This window comes from Nicotiana attenuata, unplaced genomic scaffold (assembly GCF_001879085.1).
Source record: "Nicotiana attenuata strain UT unplaced genomic scaffold, NIATTr2, whole genome shotgun sequence".
NCBI lineage: Eukaryota > Viridiplantae > Streptophyta > Magnoliopsida > Solanales > Solanaceae > Nicotiana > Nicotiana attenuata.
In genome coordinates this window covers 298150-316794 of record NW_017670448.1, presented here as the reverse complement: position 1 = coordinate 316794, position 18645 = coordinate 298150, and the positions used below count along the sequence as shown (strand labels likewise).

Here is an 18645-nt window from a genome sequence, read left to right as displayed (position 1 = left end):
GATGGGCAAGGGTCTTGAAGGGAATACTCTCGTTCTATCCACCACCCCGACTGAGAGCATCTACCTCATCTCAGCTCAAGGATGACGTTTTTTTTTTTTTTTCCATTAAGGAAAATGTAGAAATTTATTTCAACCTGTATAAGGGCTCTTAGTTGATCTTTCCACTCAACTAAGTTTGTGCGTCTCTTCATTTTATTACAAACATAAAGAAAGTCGGTAGACAATGAAGTTAAGGCCTCTGAATATATGATTACATCTTGTGAGCAAAAACACTCTACATGAGGTAAAGATAAGATTATACAAGTTGTTGTTGAGTATCCATTTCAATTTATGTTTGTTTGAAGAGTTACAAATGACATCTGCTGAATAAGAACTCTTAACATGTTTAGGTAAAGATGGGATTATGCAAGTTGTAGAGTATCCATTTTACGTTATACATATGATACATCTTGTGAACAAAAACTCTTACCATATTGAAGAGTTACCACATCACTTCTTAAATATAAAGGAAGACAACAACCTTAAGAGGTGATAAAAGACAGTCTGATTTGTTACTTTACAATACAATATATTTTCCTGGTATCGTTTCTTCTGGTTTATATATTTTAACCTAAGTTCTATTATTAATTGTAACTGTATTATTGTGATTGTTGAGATTATAGGTTGTCTGAATTCTACCTAGAAGCAAACCACTACTTTTAGGATAGCTTAGGATAAAAATCCTACTTCTACTAAAGATGGAAAAAATTGCCAAAGTTTTTAGGGCAAAACATGATAGGATAAGTTACGAAAATACACCAAGTTTTTAGAACAACACACGTAGAGGACAATGTACACTTTCTCTATTTCGTCCATATCTCATAATGGCATTTTAGTTGCAAGTCAGTTGCACTTCCCTTCTGGCTAATTAACCTCTCCTAAACACTTCTTATCAAAATAGCAGAAGGTTTATCCAAGATATTACAGCGAAAGAGTTCTACATAGGAAATACCCACACATCATATAGAGGAGCAGAGATTGTCTTCTTTCTTCCTTTCTGGACCAGAGATTCATGAAAACTAGATAACCTACAGAAAACCCCTTGATGGCAACGAAGGTTAAATCAACTTCCTCAGGCTTGAAATCACAAATATAACGACAGATACAGATAGATCAACATGAAGGCAAGTACAACAGAAAGTTAAATCAGATGGAGAACCCCTTGAGTGGAGCAAATTTTGTCAATATCTCGACTTCCTTCTCTGCTGACTTCTGTTTCTTGAGCTTCCATTCTGAGCTTTGGGAGTTAGCCACCTGAATTTCATCAACTATCTTTGGAAGATTGTCCATGATCATTCTTTGCTTTGTTTTTGCTTCAGCTATCTTCTTGTTAGTTCTGTCAGCAACCTTAGATAATGCAGCTCGACGTGATTGCAAGATGGCAATCTTTTCATCAATTTCCTTTATAGCTGAGGAAGTAGACACGTCTTCAACCTCAAGTAGAGCTATTTCTTGCTTTGAGGCATTGTATTCATCCCTTAGCGTAGAAACATGAGTCACTTTAGCCTCGAGGTCAGCAAAGAATTTGTCAGCTTCCTTAGCTAATCGCTTAGCTTTCAGGAAATAGTTGCTGGCCAATGGGATTTCTTGGATTAGCTTTAGCATTGAAAGCTCTCTAGCACTGAGGTTAGGATCATTTTGGAGCTCCAAAGACAAGGTTGTGATTTCGGTAATTTTTTCAGAGGTAAATAAAGCGGGAAAACCAATATTTAGGAGGTTAACAAGTTTCTTTCGAGCTTCGGTCATTTCTTTTTCTCTCCAAGAGCCAAAGCTAATGCTTGGACTTTGGTGAATAGGCAAAAGTAGAATGTCATCAAGTGAATTAATATAATTATCGAAATCCTCTGGAGCTACTTCAACAGGAAATTCCTTGAGAGAAGTTGATGGTTCCTGTTGGCAGGCTAGAGTGATGGTTGTTGCATTGTCATCAGATGCTGGAACAGTTTCCAACAATGAACTTTCTGGTTCTTTTGGTGCTTCATTGTTTTCTATGTTTTCTTCCTTAATTAGGAGTGCATCGGGGACTTCGGTATTATTGATGTTAGAATGAACTTTCTTCCATAAATACCGTCCTTGCTGCTTCACATTGGACTTCCTTTTCCGCGAAGAAGTTCCTCCTCCTTGACCAGTTTTACAGGCCTTTCCAGAATGAGGTGATTGAGATTGTGGCTTAGCTTCTGCTGTAGATGAACGTGAAGTGTGCAAAAAAAAAATGTTAAGGAATAATAACTACGTTCATATGAGCATCAACAAGTTCCACAAAAGGGTTTAAAGACAGCTAAAAAGCAAAAACAAACAGTATCAAGTAAATACAAAGGCATCATGGATATCAGAAAGCAAAAACTTTTTTTTGTCCTAATAATCTGCTAGAAAAGTGGAACTGAATCTCTGTGGTTACTATCATGACAAAGTAAAGACCAAGGCTGTGAACTTCACAAAGGCTATCTTCAGTTGGGTTCTAACGTATAACTAGTGTGATCTAAATATTTTTAAAAATGACTTATACCTAGCTTAAAAGTTTTAAAAATCAACATCATTAACAGCTACAAACATACAGCCAGGTTTGCCACCTTGTAATTAAGGATGTCCTATGGAAATAAGTTAGTGCTAACATGTGTAGAATGACTTGCAGCGATTTGCCACCTTATAACAAGGCTATTAACGGACAGCACTCATTTGGGCAAATTTATTGGAATTAAGGTATATGCCAACTTGTGAGTAAAATAGAAAGGCCAATTCAGCAGGAATAAAGACTGCCGATGCTAAAGGAATAATTATATTAAGCAACCTAAGCCAGAGCTCAGGCCATTTACATGGTGCCAGGATTCCGGATCATAACCTGCCTTATTATCTTTCACATTGGTACTAATAATATCTCATGACCTTTAGAGTAAAGTAACCCCATGAGGTGGAAGCAGGGGTGTAGCTAGGTGTTGGTACGAGGGTTCAAGTGAATTCCCTTCGCCGGAATATTATATTGTGTAAATAGGGAAGAAGTGAATTTTTTTGTTATATATAAATGGTTGAACCCCCTTAACATAAGAGAACGTTTTATGGCAAAGGGGGTTAAAAAATTACTTCATAGCTTGTTTGGATGGTTGTTACATATTGTATTGTATCGTTACTTTAAATACAATGTTTGTTTTAATTGTTACTTAAATTTTATTCTATCCTGTTGTTAAATCCGTCATTACGTAACAACAAAAACTGTCATTTTATGTAACGGCCGATTTTGGAGTGGTCGCATCATTATCTTATTTTTTTTCTCTCACCTTGCCATTCCTTATTATTAAATAATCTTATTTTATCCTCTATCCTACCTTTTTATATAACTAGTCTCTATGTACGTGCTTTGCACGTATATCTCTCGCTACAATTAAAAGATAAATTGAAAAGAAATTTCTTCCTATAATTTCATATAAAAGACGTTTTTCATGTCATTATGTCAAGAAGGTGTCACTTTACTCATTCGATTGTTAAGTTATTATCTATGACAAGGAACTTCTGTAGTGAAAGGTTATGTGTTGCTAAGTATTTAAGTATTCATCCTAGTAATAGTTGTCCTAGTAATAGTTGCTGGTATCATCTTAAGCGAAGTCAAAACTAAAATATATTTTACTTTCATTAGGGAATTTGACAATCAATATCTCATTTGAGTGATCGACATATTGTGCTAGCTAAGATTACTTTGTCCATCATGTATTTTTGCACAAATTTTTATTTGATGATATAAATATTTCATTTATTAAGCAGCCTTTTAACATTACTGTCATCATTGGGCTTGACAATCAATTGTTCTAAATGAATGACCAAATTCTCTTATTATATGCTTTTCTCAGTTTCCGAAATGAAGTAAGAAATTACTGAATGTTGGATATATTTTTGTTCTCATATCTTTTGTTAGCTGAATTATTTCCATTTGATGTCATAAGTATTATTCTATCAGGACTCTCGTTAAATTTGGAACTATTGGTAGTACTTGATGGTTCACCTCTAAAATCATTACTTTCTCACCAGGTAATACTTTGAGTCTAAATATTAAATGCCTTACTTGTAGCAATTCGACTAATTGGGATCTATTTAGATATTTTATTCTGTATATAATTTTTCACCGGTAGGCAAATAGTAACGTCAGAAAGTAGTAAATCTATGAGGATGTTCGCTATTGAATTATCTTGTTTTTAGCTAATTCGACCATTTATTGAGTATTTTGAAGGGTACGTAGTTCTTATAGGGTAAAATTAATAAAGAGATCTATTTGGTTCAAAATCCCAAAAATAGATTTGAAAGTGGCTAAAAGTTACTGTTCGAAATCATAGTTTTTGCTGAACTTAGAGTTCTAGTGCAATCATATTATTAAAATTTACATGTAATTACAATTTTATCCGATATAAACTTATTTGTACTTTAGTTTTCAAAGGACATAAAAGTCAATCAATATTTTGAGCATATTTTGGTCGTTCAACATTTAGCGTTGTAACATTTGTGCTTTTATAATAATATAGATAATTCTACCTAATATCATACTTTTCTTTGCAATATTGTAAGTTTATTCTTCATATTGCTGATCTCTGACATCATGAAACGACGACAAATAATACAATCTATCCAAACATTATATTCATCAAAACAATACAGTACAATATAATACAATACAATACGATACATTATGAAATGACACATAACAACCATCCAAACAAGTTTGTTAGGTCACAGATTCAAAATCCAAGGTGTGACAATCTAGTATTTTTTTAGTCAACTTGTATATAACAATGTATTCCTAGCTTAGCCACTGAGTGGAAGTAGAATAAAAAGTAGACTCTTAAAATTGATGACACCTCGAGGTGTTATAGTACCAAAAGGGAGAAAGGGTAACGGGTAGAATGATAGAGAGAAACAGAAAATGAAAGAAGAATAAGAGAGGATAAATTCTTAAGATATTAATTCATCATTTTACGTGTCCAAACAAAGTACAAGAGGTCCTATTTTGATGGCGCACGGAGATTGGGCAGTGTATTAACTCATTTGAATTTTTAATTCAAGAACAAGATTAAAGAGAACCTAGGAGGTTCCACGGCCAAAAAGAGGAGAAAACAACAAGAATAACCTTAGCCAAGAAAGAATAAAAACTAAGAAAAAGAATAGAAGAAGATACAATCAGATTGCATAAAGACTCAAGAACTTGCAAAAAGACATCAAGTACATGATCAGGAATTGAAAGAGACACTTAATCAAACCCTAAACTAGATGAAACTCAAAAGAACGCAGAATAAATAAGAGAATAAAGAAAGAACAAGGCAGATTGGAAAGGCCAGATAAAGAATAACACTAGGACAAGAACAAGAATTCAAGAACGGGCAAGAACTAAACCTAGAATGCAAGATTAAGGATCTTCAACCTAAATTGAGCAACAAATGGCAATGAAATTTATACACGCACAACACTTCCCGTAGAGTACCAATAAAGAACCTAAGATATCAAGAAACAAGAAAGCACCTCGAGTACCTCAAGGAAAATCACTCACTTGAATGAATAATCTGTAGAGTTTGATACGCACTAGAACTTCTGGAATTGTAAAGAGAAAGAAACACCTAAAGAGTAACGAGAAGAACTACTCTTGATCAGTGGTTCCAAGAGCTCAATGAAGCTCGATCGATTTGAGAAAAGAGAAAAGAGAGAATGTTATTAATCTTCACAACAATAGCAGAGTACAAATGGAGAGTTTTGTGAGCTATATAGGTGGAATCCACGTGATGTGTAGTTAGTTAGTTATAACTAACTTCTGGAAGTCACATGACCCACACGTGCCACTCTTAACAACCTTCAACTAACAGTTTTAACTACTACTTGACCACTCTTCAGCATTTAACTATGGATTTAACTATGATTACTTTCCCAGCTGTGATTATTACATACAGATACGTACCAATAACACCCCCCCCCCCCCCCAGCTTGTTCTTGAGCAGTGAGACATGGAAAGTTGGATGGATCTTAGAGTGTGGAGGTAGAGCTAGAGTGTAGGCCACTTGAAAAGTTGGATGGATCTTAGAGTGTGGAGGTAGAGCTAGAGTGTAGGCCACCTGTCCCACTTTGGCAATGATCTGGAAGGGCCCAAAGAACTTGGCAGATAATTTCTAATAAGAATGGTTCTTTAAGGATAGTTGCGTGTAAGGTTGTAACTTGATAAAGACCCAGTCACCAACTTGATAGCTTATATCAGTTCTGTCATTGTCTGCTTGCACTTTCGATCTGTGTTGAGCTTTATCCAGATGAGCCTTTAAAGCTTTTAATGTGGCTTCTCTTGCCTGCAAGCTCCTGTTGTCTATCACATCCGGCTGGGAATCAAAAGGTTGGTAAGGAAGTAGAGGAGGTGGTTTCTTACCATAAACAGCCTCATATGGAGTCATACTGGTAGCTGAGTGAAAGGTGGTGTTGTACCACCATTCTGCAAGAGGCAACCAGTGTGGCCATTCCTTTGGTTTATCAAAGGTCATACATCTCAAATAGCATTCCAAACATCGATAGACAATTTCAGTTTGGCCATCTGTTCAAGGGTGATAGACATAAGATGTCAGAAGTGAGACTTTTTGCAATTTGAGCAGCTCCTGCCAAAATCTGCTTGTGAATACTTTGTCCATGTTAGACACAATGGTTCTGGGCATTCCATGATGTTTGAATACTCCTTCCATGAATATTTGGGCTACCTCTAAGGCTGTGTAGGGATGTTTGAGGGCCATAAAATGTCTACTACTACAAAAATGACGTCTTTACCTGCAGCCTTAGGCAACCCCTCTATGAAATCTATAGAGATATCTTGCCAGACTCCTGCAAGGATACGTAAAGGTTGCAATAATCCAATGTAAGCCACATTCTCTCCCTTGCACCTTTGACACACATCACATTCTCTTACACAGTGATACACATCCTGCATCATAGAAATCATGTTTTAGCTTGTTGAGGGTAGGTGTGATACCAGAGTGTCCTCCAATAGCATTGTCATGATAGAATGACAACAATCATTTCCTCGGTTCAGGATCTGCACCTACCATCATTCTTCCTTTCCTACTAAGGATACCACCTTGAAGTAAGTAGTGAGGTTTATGACTGGTACTAGTTTGTAGTCTTTGAACCAGCTTTTGGAGTGCTGGATCTTGGGTCCAGCCGTGCTTAACTGCCTCTAAAAGCTCAGAAGAAACACCAGAGATGCTGAATAGTTCAATTGGATCCTCCTTCTTGGAAAGAGCATCAGCTGCAATGTTGTCTTTGCCCTTTTTGTAAGAAATGGTATAATCATAACCTAATAGTTTGATTAACCACTTTTGTTGGCGGGGAGTGGTAATTTTCTGTTCTAGTAAATACTTGAGACGGTGGTCAGTCTTGATTACAAAATGTCTCTCCAGTAGGTAAGGTCTCCATTTTTGGACTGCAGAGACCAATGCCAGCAACTCCCTCTCATAGGCTGATAGTGCTTAAGCCTTTGCTGAAGAAGGCTATAGGTCTGCTATCTTGAGCCAGTACTGCCCCAATGCAAGAACCAGAAGCATCAGTTCCTATTATAAACTCTGGTGTGAAATCAGGTAGTGCCAGAACAGGTGTTGTAGTGAGTGCCTTTTTCAAGTCTTCAATTGCCTGAGTGGTAGCAGAATTCCAGATGAAGTTCCCTCGTCTCAGCAGGTCATGCAAGGGCCTTGCAATCATACCATACCCTTTTATAAACCTTCTGTAGTACCCAATGAGACCTAAGAAACCCCTCAAGCTCTTTAGGGTGGTTGGTTAAGGTCAGTTCACTACTGCTTCCACCTTCTGATGGTCCATAGCAACACCCTTTTCAGAGATTACATGGCCTAGGTAATCTATTTGTTTCAGTCCAAAATCACACTTGCTTTTCTTGACATATAGCACATGTGATCTCAATACTTGAAAAGCTTCCTCTAGGTGAATTAAGTAAACTGCCCAGCAGGAACCGTATATAAGGATGTCATCCAAGAAAACCAAGACTGATTTTCTAAGGAAGTCATGAAATATCTGGTTCATTAGGCTTTGGAATGTTGAGGGTGCATTAGTTAGGCCAAAAGGCATGACCATGAACTCATAGTGGTCATGGTGAGTTCTAAAAGCAGTTTTTGGAATGTCAGTTCATACATTCTGATTTGGTGGTATCCAGATCTAAGGTCTAGTTTAGAAAAATACTTAGCTCCATGTAATTCATCTAATAGTTCCTCAATGACAGGGATTGGGAACTTGTCCTTCATTGTGCAATCATTCGATTCCTTGTAATCCACACACATCCTCCATGTACCATCTTTCTTTTTCACCATCACAATTGGTGAGGAATAGGGGTTGGTGCTATGTCTGCTTACACCAGAAGCTAACATCTCATCCACCATTTTCTCTATTTCATTCTCCTGGATGGTTGGATACCTATAAGGTCTCTTGTTGATTGGAGAAGTACCTTCTTTTAGGATAATCTTATGATCATGCATCCTAGAAGGAGGAAGTTTGCTGGGCTCTTCAAACAGATCACCATATTTCTGTAGTACCAGCTGCAGATCCGCAGGTTCACTTTGAGTCTCCAACTGAGCTTCATCTTCCTCTACTGATTCTTGTGTTAGAATGCCTACTGAAATCATACATAGCTCTGCAGGTTTAGCTAGCAACTTATCCATCTTGCCAGATTGGATTAGTTTAGCCGTAGGAGGTTGGATACCTCTCAAGGATATCTTTTGGCCCATGATAGTGAACTCCATCTTGAGCTTCCTAAAATTCCACATGATATCTCCAAGTGTGATCAACCATTGGATTCCTAGCACCATGTTACATCCTCCAATAGGCGGCACTAACGTGTCTGAATCAAAGGAAACACCCTGCATTTTCCATATCAACTTCTTGCACACATAGTGACGGTGTACTGTTGGTTCTTGATAAAAGAAATTAAGGGAAATAACTGGGGAAGATGACAAGAAAATAAAAAGAGTATACTGGAATAGATGTAAAAGGAACTGAAGCTGAAAATTCTATTTAATTTTACTGCATTTGGACTACAATTTATAAGAGAAATACTAACTTAAAAGACCTAAAAATCAGCACAAAATCTGCTGAAAATAACAAACTCCTAGAGACTAGTTCACTCTTAAAGACTAGTTCAAAATTATTTCAAATTCAAACTAAATTACTGCAGTAAATAACTCTTAAGCTGAAACAGTAAAATAATTTTACTATTTTCAGCTTCTAAAGCATATTTCTAACACTCCTCCTTGCTTTTGAAGCTGCAAATTCTGAATTTATGCCTTGTAAACCTTTAACTGGAAGCGACTTTGTACGTAAATCTGCCAACTGCTCTTTGGACTTGCAGTAAATTGAGTTCAATTTTCTATTTTGCTGTATCTCATGATTGTCAATGAAATAAGTTGGCTCTTTTTTCGGCTTCATTTTGACTTGAGGCTTGTCAACTTTCTTCCACATTTGCATTTTGCCTTGAGGCTTGTCAACTTTCTTCCAAATTTTGTTTTTCTGAAATATTGACAACTTCTTTGTCTCATTTTCACGTATGTCCTCTTTTGGAGGATTATCTGCACTTTGTAGATTTTTTGGGCTCCATTCTTCATCTTCGGTTGGATCAAATGAGAAGTTTTTACCTCTCATTTTAACCCTTAAAATCTCAAATCCAGTTGCATCATAAATGAAACAATATTCATCTTCAAAGGATACTTTAAATCCTTTTTCCATTAGTTGTCCAACACTTAATAAATTTTGATCAATATCATGAACATAAAGAACATCTGAAATTGTCTTAGTACCTGACTTTGTTGGGATTGCAACAATTCCTTTTCCTTTAGCAAGAATATAATCACCATTTCCAATTCTGACTTTCTTATTTCCTATAGACGTGAACTCTTTGAAAAGATTTCTGTCATATGTCATGTGGTTTGTACAACCACTGTCAATCAACCAAAAATCAGATTTTTTGGTTGAAAGAATAGTTGCCACAAACAAGTGATCTTCTTCTTCTTCCTTGGCGACTTGGGCATCTGTTTCATGCTTTTGATATTTGCCTTTGCAAATTACAGCTTCATGACCAAGTTGGTTGCAAATTTTGCACTTCGCATCTGGCCTCTTCCAACATTTGAATGGGGGATGACCTTTTTTGCCACAGTGCTGACAAGGCGGGTAATTTTTTTTAACATTATTACCCTTGCTTTGAGTTTTGTGGTTGGCTGCCAGGGCTCCTTCAACCATACCATCTTGCCTCATAAGCCTCCTTTGCTCTTGTGCCTGCAATGTATTTAACAATTCTGCCAAGGTAATCTTGGATAGGTCCTTTGTATTTTCTAAGTTAGTTATGGATACTTCATATTTTTCAGGCACCGTAACAAGAATTTTTTTCAACAATTCTTGAATCTTTAAATTTAGTGCCAAGCAACCTTACCTTGTTAACAATGCCAAGCAACCGATCTGAGTATTCTTTGACGGTCTCAGATTCTTTCATTTTCTGCAACTCGAATTCCCTTATTAAATTCAGCACCTTCATGCCTCGAATTCTTTCATCTCCTGTATATTCTCCCTTCAGATAATCCCAGATTTCTTTTGCTGATTTGAGAGCCATAACTCTCGTGAAAATTGTTGCAGACACACCAGCAAACAAAGTTGCTTTCGCCTTTGATTTTCTGGTTTTCTTTTCCTTGTGACTCTTGATCTGGGCCACCGTGGGATTGTTAGGCAGCGGAAGAACATCATAATCCTCTTCCACGGCCTCCCAAAGATCTAAAGCCTCCAAGTAAGTCTCCATTCTCACTGCCCACAATTGGTAATTTTCACCATCAAAGACTGGAGGAGCCAATTGAGAAAAACTCGTTTCAGTCTCCATCTCACTCAAGAAAAGATTTACTTAGGTCCCTTAAGAAAATGGCTCTGATACCAATTGTTGGTTCTTGATAAAAGAAATTAAGGGAAATAACTGGGGAAGATGACAAGAAAATAAAAAGAGTATACTGGAATAGATGTAAAAGGAACTGAAGCTGAAAATTCTATTTAATTTTACTGCATTTGGACTACAATTTATAAGAGAAATACTAACTTAAAAGACCTAAAAATCAGCACAAAATGTGCTGAAAATAACAAACTCCTAGAGACTAGTTCAAAATTATTTCAAATTCAAACTAAATACTGCAGTAAATAACTCTTAAGCTGAAAGAGTAAAATAATTTTACTATTTTTAGCTTCTAAAGCATATTTCTAACATGTACTTTATTACCATCAGCTACCGAAACTGCAAATGGTGAGATGGCATTCAAAGCACATCCAATCTCTTGGCAGTATTGAGATCCAAGAAAATGTGGGTGCTGCCAGTATCAATAAGTACATGTACTGCTTTTCCTTTAATAGAGACGGTCACTCTCATGGTTCTAAAATCATGAATACCATTCATAGCATGCACAGATACATGGGGCAGGATAGAACCTTCAAAATCAGTTTCTAAACCTTGTGCTATCATGGTCAATAACTCTGCAGGATCCAACATCACTTCTTGCTCTAACTCTATTGGTTCAATGCCCTCATCCACTTCCCTAGAAAAGAATTGTCTTCTCTTCTTGCAGATGTGGCCTTGAGTGTGCTTCTCATCACAGTTGAAACATAATCCCTCACTCCTCTTCTCCTCCATTTCAGCATGAGTTAAGAGTTTAGCATTTTTATAGGGTAGTTTATGATTAATGGTGTTAGGGTGTTGGTGTTTTGGGAATTTCTTAGCAGTGGTTTGGGTGAGAGGTTGGTTAGGTCCAAGGTAAGAGGAAGATGGTTTTACAGGAAGGCTTCTGGGATTATTTCTGGGGTTTGGCAAAATAGGTGTTGAAAAGAAAACTTGTTTTTGGATTTCTAAAGTTTGTTCCTGTATTCTTGCTAGGCTAATGGCTTTGGCCAATGATCTAGGATTCAACATTTTAACCGGCAGTCCAATTTCAGGTTTCAGCCCCCTTATGAAGCAACTAACAACATATTCATCTTGCAATTCTACTCGATTAAGCAATTCATCAAAAAGATCAATGTATTCGTGAACAGTTGTTACCTGCCTTAAGTCTTTGAAATCTCCCATTGGATCGTCAAACAACTCTGCTCCAAATCTAAAATAAAGACACCCTACGTACTCCCCCAGCGAGGCCATTCTCTTGTAACCCTTGATTTCATGAATCCTTGATGCCATTGAAGAGCACGGCCTTCAATTTTACAAGAAGCTAACTTCACCTTTGAATCTTTAGGAGTCTCGTCCACGTCAAAAAATTGCTCACACTTATAGAGCCAATCCTTCAGCCCAGTTCCATCAAATTTGGAAATGGCCATATCCACTTGAATTCCTAAAGGGAGGTTGATGTTCGACAGCTGTGGCTACTCAATTCTCTGCGCGATTTCTCAAAATCTCCTCACCTCTATCAATTACTGGTTCATTCTGCACATGATTCTCACCATTGACAAGTATCATCTTCTTAATCTCTTCTAATGCTTGGGCAAATTTTGCTTCCATTGAAGTGGTCAATTCTGCAACTGTGTGAACTACAGAATCAACAGAGCCTTTGAGGTTATCAACATCCTTGCGTAATTCTGCCATTCGCGTGCTATGATCACCCATTGTCACAGCCAAGGAATCACTGCTCTGATACCAATGATACGCACTAGAACTTCTGGAATTGAAAAGAGAAAGGAACACCTAAAGAGTAACGTGAAGAACTACTATTGAACAGTGGTTCCAAGAGCTCAATGAAGCTCTATCGATTTGAGAGAAGAGAAAAGAGAGAATGTTATTAATCTTCAGAACAATAGCTGAGTACAACAGGAGAGTTTTGTGAGCTATATAGGTGGAATCCACGTGATGTGTAGTTAGTTAGTTTTAACTAACTTCTAGAAGTCACATGACCCACACGTGCCGCTCTTAACAACCTTCAACTAACTTCAACGAACAGTTTTAACTACTACTCGACCACTCTTCAGCATTTAACTATGGATAATGATTACTTCCCCTAATTGTGATGATTACGTATCAGAGTTCTTCAAGAATCATTAGGGTTTCTTAAGCCTCACCAAAGAGAATGTACCTAGTGCCTCTCATGTTTTAGAGACTATTTCTAACAAAAGGAATCGGTAAGCCTTTCTACATTAGGCCCACGTGCCTAAACAAGGAAACCAGCAACTAAAGCTAATAATATAACTTAAGTGGCATGTGATCAAGATGTGACACTTTAAGAACTATTGTGAACCTCCAACAAGTTGAAATTCTTTTGAGGCCTTCCAAACTCTTCCAAGGCATGAGGATTCAAGTTGGATCCATTTGAATTCCTTCACAAGCAAATCTTCATATTTTAGCCTTCCAAGCACTTCAGTTGAACTAGACTTCATATCCTCCAATATTGCCAAAGTTTCTACTCAAAGGTCTATTTTTCCCCACTTTACTTGACTTGTAGTTGACCTCCCGAGGATGCTATCATATTTAAGATAGACAGATTGCAACTTTTAGAAACTATAACTCTATCTCTAACTAAAAAGATGAAATTGGGTAAATCTAAATTCTAAGATAAGGTTATCTCTATTTAATTCTAAGTAATAACTAAAAAGATACGATAAAATAAAACCTTATCCTTACGACAAGATTATCTTAATCTTATTTGTAACTATCAAATAAAGATAAATAATAGTTTCACAATCAATATCATTCTCTCCGGATAGGAAAATTCGGCATTGATGAGTGAGATTGTTGGTGTAACTCCCAAAAGACTTAAATAACAAAATGTGGTAGTTGATTCTTTCGTTGAATGAGACACCTCTCATACCACAAATGAAAATAATGAAGATGTTGGTTGAGTGATAAGGTTGTTTTATTTGTGGGCAGTATATTAAGGAAAGGAACGAGCACGTGACTAGCACGTGAGGCACAAGGATTATTTTGTTAGTAGTTGTTAGTTAGTTATAACTAATTATGGGATTGGGCACTGTAGATGTTGTTAGAATAGCTATGTGAATATATATGTAATTAGTTCTAGTCCCATAGGTAATAAGAGTCGGTTATATATTATGTGTACTTATAAATAGGGTTCGTTGTATTACAATTAACATCAATAATAGATTTTCTCCCGTGCATTCTCACATATTATCAGAGCATATGTGAGAGATTCATCCCTGTGCAAAAATACCAGCAACTCCGGGAAGGAAAAAAAAAAAACGAGGGGGGGGGGGGGTCACTGTGCGAATTCCAGTGGTTGTCCGGCGTCAATCTCTTTTCTGTTGGTGTAGTGCAAAAACCAACACCACCACCAGGTTAAGCACCCTCCGGCGAGCAAACCCCAGCAAGAATATCCGGCAACAGACCCTACACGCGCTCCCATGCGCCCAAAAAAAGCGACAGATTCGCCAGCGCGTCTGCCCCACGCGCCGTCGTGTGCAGGTGTTTCCGGCCACTTTCCGGCAAAACTTCTTCAGGACAGTTTGGAGCAAACCCCAGCAAGAATCTCCGGCAACGGACCCTACACGCGCTCCCATGCGCCCAAAAAAGCGACAGATTCGCCAGCGCGTCAGCCCCATGCGCCGTCGCGTACAGGGATTTCCGGCCACTTTCCGACAAAACTTCTTGAGGACAGTTTGGTCGCAAGGTATTTCCGAGCTTACCCATCCACGTTACACCAAATTCCGACAACTTTTTAATTTTCCGGTGAATGAACAGTGTTTTCCAAAAAAAAAAAGAGGAAGGAATAAGCCTCCAGCTTAACTTGTCAAGAATTTGAGAAAATTGGTTGTAGCAGAATGGGATCCAATACCATGAATAGTTGGATGGTTTCTCTACCGGATTATATTGAGTTACTTCAGTACAAAGCATGTAAACAAACACCTTCAGAGATAGCCTCTATTGTTCAAACAGGTAGTAGCGTGACTTGTGTCTCCCAATCTTCAACCTCCGAGTCTTGGGTCATTGATTCAGGTGCATCTGATCACATTTCTGGTAATAAATCTTTTTTCACTACTGTTTCGTATTCTCAATCTCTTCCAACAGTCACAATGGCCAACGGGTCTCAAACCACGGCAACTGGAATAGGTCAAGCAAGTCCACTTCCTTGCCTACCTTTAGATTCAGTTCTTTATGTTCCCGGTAGTCCTTTTAACCTCATAGCCATTAGTCGCTTAGCCAAATCACTTAAATATTTTGTTTTATTCATTAATGACCTTGTTTTTATACAGGAACGCAGTGTAGGGCGGATCATTAGTACCGGGCGTGAATCAGATGAACTTTATTACCTTATCCTTGCAAAATCACATGGACTCACATCTTGTCTTCCATCAATAACTTGTCCTGTTACTGATTCACCAGATTTATTACATAAACGGTTGGGACATCCCAGTTTGTCAAAACTTTAGAAATGGTACCTGGTTTATCTCACTTGTCCACTCTAGAGTGTGAGTCATGTCAGCTCGGTAAGCATACCCGCTCCCATTTCCCTCGGCGTCTTGATAATCGAGCGGAGTCAACTTTTACTTTAGTCCATTCAAATGTTTGGGGTCCTAGTCGGGTCAGTTCTACCTTGGGATTCTGCTACTTTGTCGGTTTCATTGATGATTATTCCAGGTGTACTTGGATATTTTTGATGAAAAATCGGTCTGAGTTGTTTTCTATTTTCCAGACCTTTCACGCTGAATTGAAAATCAATTTGGGGTTTCTATCCGCACATTTCATAGTGATAATGCCCTAGAGTATTTGTCTTCCCCATTTCAGCAATTTATGAACTCTCATGGGATTATTCATCAACATCTTGTCCGTACACATCTCAACAAAATGGGATAGCTGAAAGAAACAATAGACATCTCATTGAAACTACTCGTACCCTACTCATACAATCTCATGTTCCATTGCATTTTTGAGGGGATGCAGTTCTTACATCTTGCTATCTTATTAATCATATGGCATCTTCAGCTATCTAGAATCAAGTTCCAATCTCTGTACGGTTTCCCCACTTACCTTTGTTCTCTCTTCCACCCCATGTCTTCGGGAGCACGTGTTTTGTTCATAACCTTACTCCAGGAAAAGATAAGTTAGTTCCTCGTGCTCTTAAGTGCATATTTCTGGGTTACTCGAGAACGCAAAAGGGATATCGATGTTTTTCTCCTGACCTCCAGCGCTACCTTATGTCCGCTAATGTTACCTTCTTTGAAACTCAATCATATTTCACAGGTCCAGGTAATCACTTACATATTTCTAAGGTGCTACCCGTTCTATCTTTTGGAGATTCAGTCACTATCTCCAATTCATCTTCCTCTACAACTCCAGCTCCACCACCTACAGCTCTAGTTGCAGCTCCACCACCTCTAGCTCCAGTTCCACCACCTAGTACAGTTCAACATTCTGCAGCTCCACCACTCCTGACTTATCATCGTCGTCCGCGCCCAGCATCAAGCCCACCTGATTCACGTCCTGCACCTGACCCTGCTAATACTGCGAACTTGTCTCCTCTTAGTCAACCGATTGCACTACGGAGAGGTATACGGTCCACACTTAATCTTAATCCCCATTATGTCGGTTTAAGTTACCATCGTCTGTCATCACCCCATTGTGCATTTGTATCATCTTTGTCCTCTGTTTCCATCCCTAAGTCTACAGGTGAAGCACTGTCTCATCCAGGATGGCGACAAGCTATGATTGACGAGATATCAACTTTACATACGAGTGGTACTTGGGAGCTTGTTCCTCTTCCTTTGGGCAAATCGACCGTTGGTTGTCGTTGGGTGTATGCAGTCAAAGTTGGTCCAGATGGCCAGGTTGATCGACTTAAGGCTCGTCTTATTGCCAAAGGGTATACTCAGATATTTGGGCTCGATTACAGTGATACTTTCTCTCCTGTGGCTAAAATAGCATCAGTCCGCCTTTTTCTATCCATGGATGTTGCTATCAGTTGAACATTAAGAATGCTTTTCTTCACGGTGACCTTGAGATGAGGTTTATATGGAGCAACCACCTGGTTTTGTTGCTCGGGGGAGTCTAGTGGCCTTGTATGTCGGTTGCGCCGGTCCCTCTATGGTCTAAAGTCTCCTCGAGCCTGGTTTGGTAAGTTCAGTTCAGGAGTTTGGCATGACTCGTAGTGAAGCTGATCACTCTGTGTTTTATCGGCATTCTGTTTCAAATCTCTGTATTTATCTGGTGGTTTATGTTGATGATATTGTTATCACCGGCAATGATCAAGATGGTATTACTAAGTTGAAGCAACATCTCTTTCAGCACTTTCAGACTAAGGATCTGGGCGGATTAAAGTATTTTCTAGGTATTGAGGTTGCTCAGTCTAGCTCAGGTATTGTGATCTCACAACGGAAGTATGCCTTAGACATTTTTGAGGAGACAGGAATGGCAGGCTATAGACCTGTTGACACTCCTATGGACCCGAATTCTAAACTTCTGCCAGGGCAGGGGGAGCCGCGTAGCGATCTTGCAAGATATAAGCGGCTGGTTGGTAAATTAAATTACCTCACAGTGACTAGACCTGACATTTCCTTTCCTGTAAGTGTTGTAAGTCAGTTTATGGATTCTTCCTGTGATAGTCATAGGGATGCGGTTGTCCGCATTCTTCGGTATATAAAATCAGCTCCAGGCAAAGGACTATTGTTTGAGGATCGAGGCCATGAGCAGATCGTTGGATACTCAGATGCTGATTGGGCAGGATCACCTTCTGATAGACGTTGTACGACTGGATATTGTGTTTTAGTAGGAGGTAACTTGGTGTCTTGGAAGAGCAAGAAACAGAATGTCGTTGCTCGGTCTAGTGCAGAAGCAGAATATCGAGCAATGGCTATGGCAACATGTGAGCTAGTTTGGATCAAACAGTTGCTCAAGGAGTTGAAATTTGGTGAGATCAGCCAAATGGAACTTGTGTGTGATAATCAAGTTGCCCTTCATATTGCATCGAATCCGGTGTTCCATGAGAGAACTAAACATATTGAGATTGACTGTCACTTCGTCAGAGAAAAGATACTCTCGGGAGATATTACTACAAAGTTTGTGAAGTCGAATGATCAGCTTGCAGATATTTTTACCAAGTCCATCACTGTTCCTCGTATTAGTTATATATGTATAAAGCTTGGTACATATGATTCGTATGCACCAGTTTGAGGGGGAGTGTTAGAATAGCTATGTGAATATATATGTAATTAGTTCTAGTCCTATAGGTAATAAGAGTAGGTTGTATATTATGTGTACTAATAAATAGGGTTCATTGTATTACAATTAACATCAATAATAGATTTTCTCCCGTGCATTCTCACGGATGTTAACGGAAGAATTAGGAGAATTAGTTACAGCGAGTTGTAGTGTGTATATATAGACCATAACTCATTGTAGTGTTTTAAGATTTGGAAATATCGTAGCTCAGATTACTCTCAATGGAGATTCTTCTCTAGAACCTTCTCGTTCATTTTCTTCTCTAACATTCTTACTGAGCTAATCTCAAATCTTCATTATGGTATCAGAGCGCGGGAGATAGATTCATGCTCACTGCAATTATCATCTTCTGATTTATGTAAAGTCATTTTGTTGCAGATTGATTGGGATTTTCTCAATCGATTGAGCTAGGGTTTGCGATTTTCAATTTG

At 38.2% G+C, this 18645-nt stretch overlaps 1 protein-coding gene across 1 annotated transcript in view; it reads right to left on the bottom strand.

Moving 5' to 3' along the window:
- Positions 1–780: 780 nt before the first annotated feature.
- LOC109239551 overlaps positions 781–18645 on the bottom strand; it is a 30462-nt gene continuing 12597 nt past the window's right edge. The window contains exon 3 of the mRNA XM_019406130.1: positions 781–2219. Within this exon, the coding sequence (XP_019261675.1) occupies positions 1186–2219 (1034 nt within the window). The 3' untranslated portion in view covers positions 781–1185. The remainder of the gene's footprint in view (positions 2220–18645) is intronic.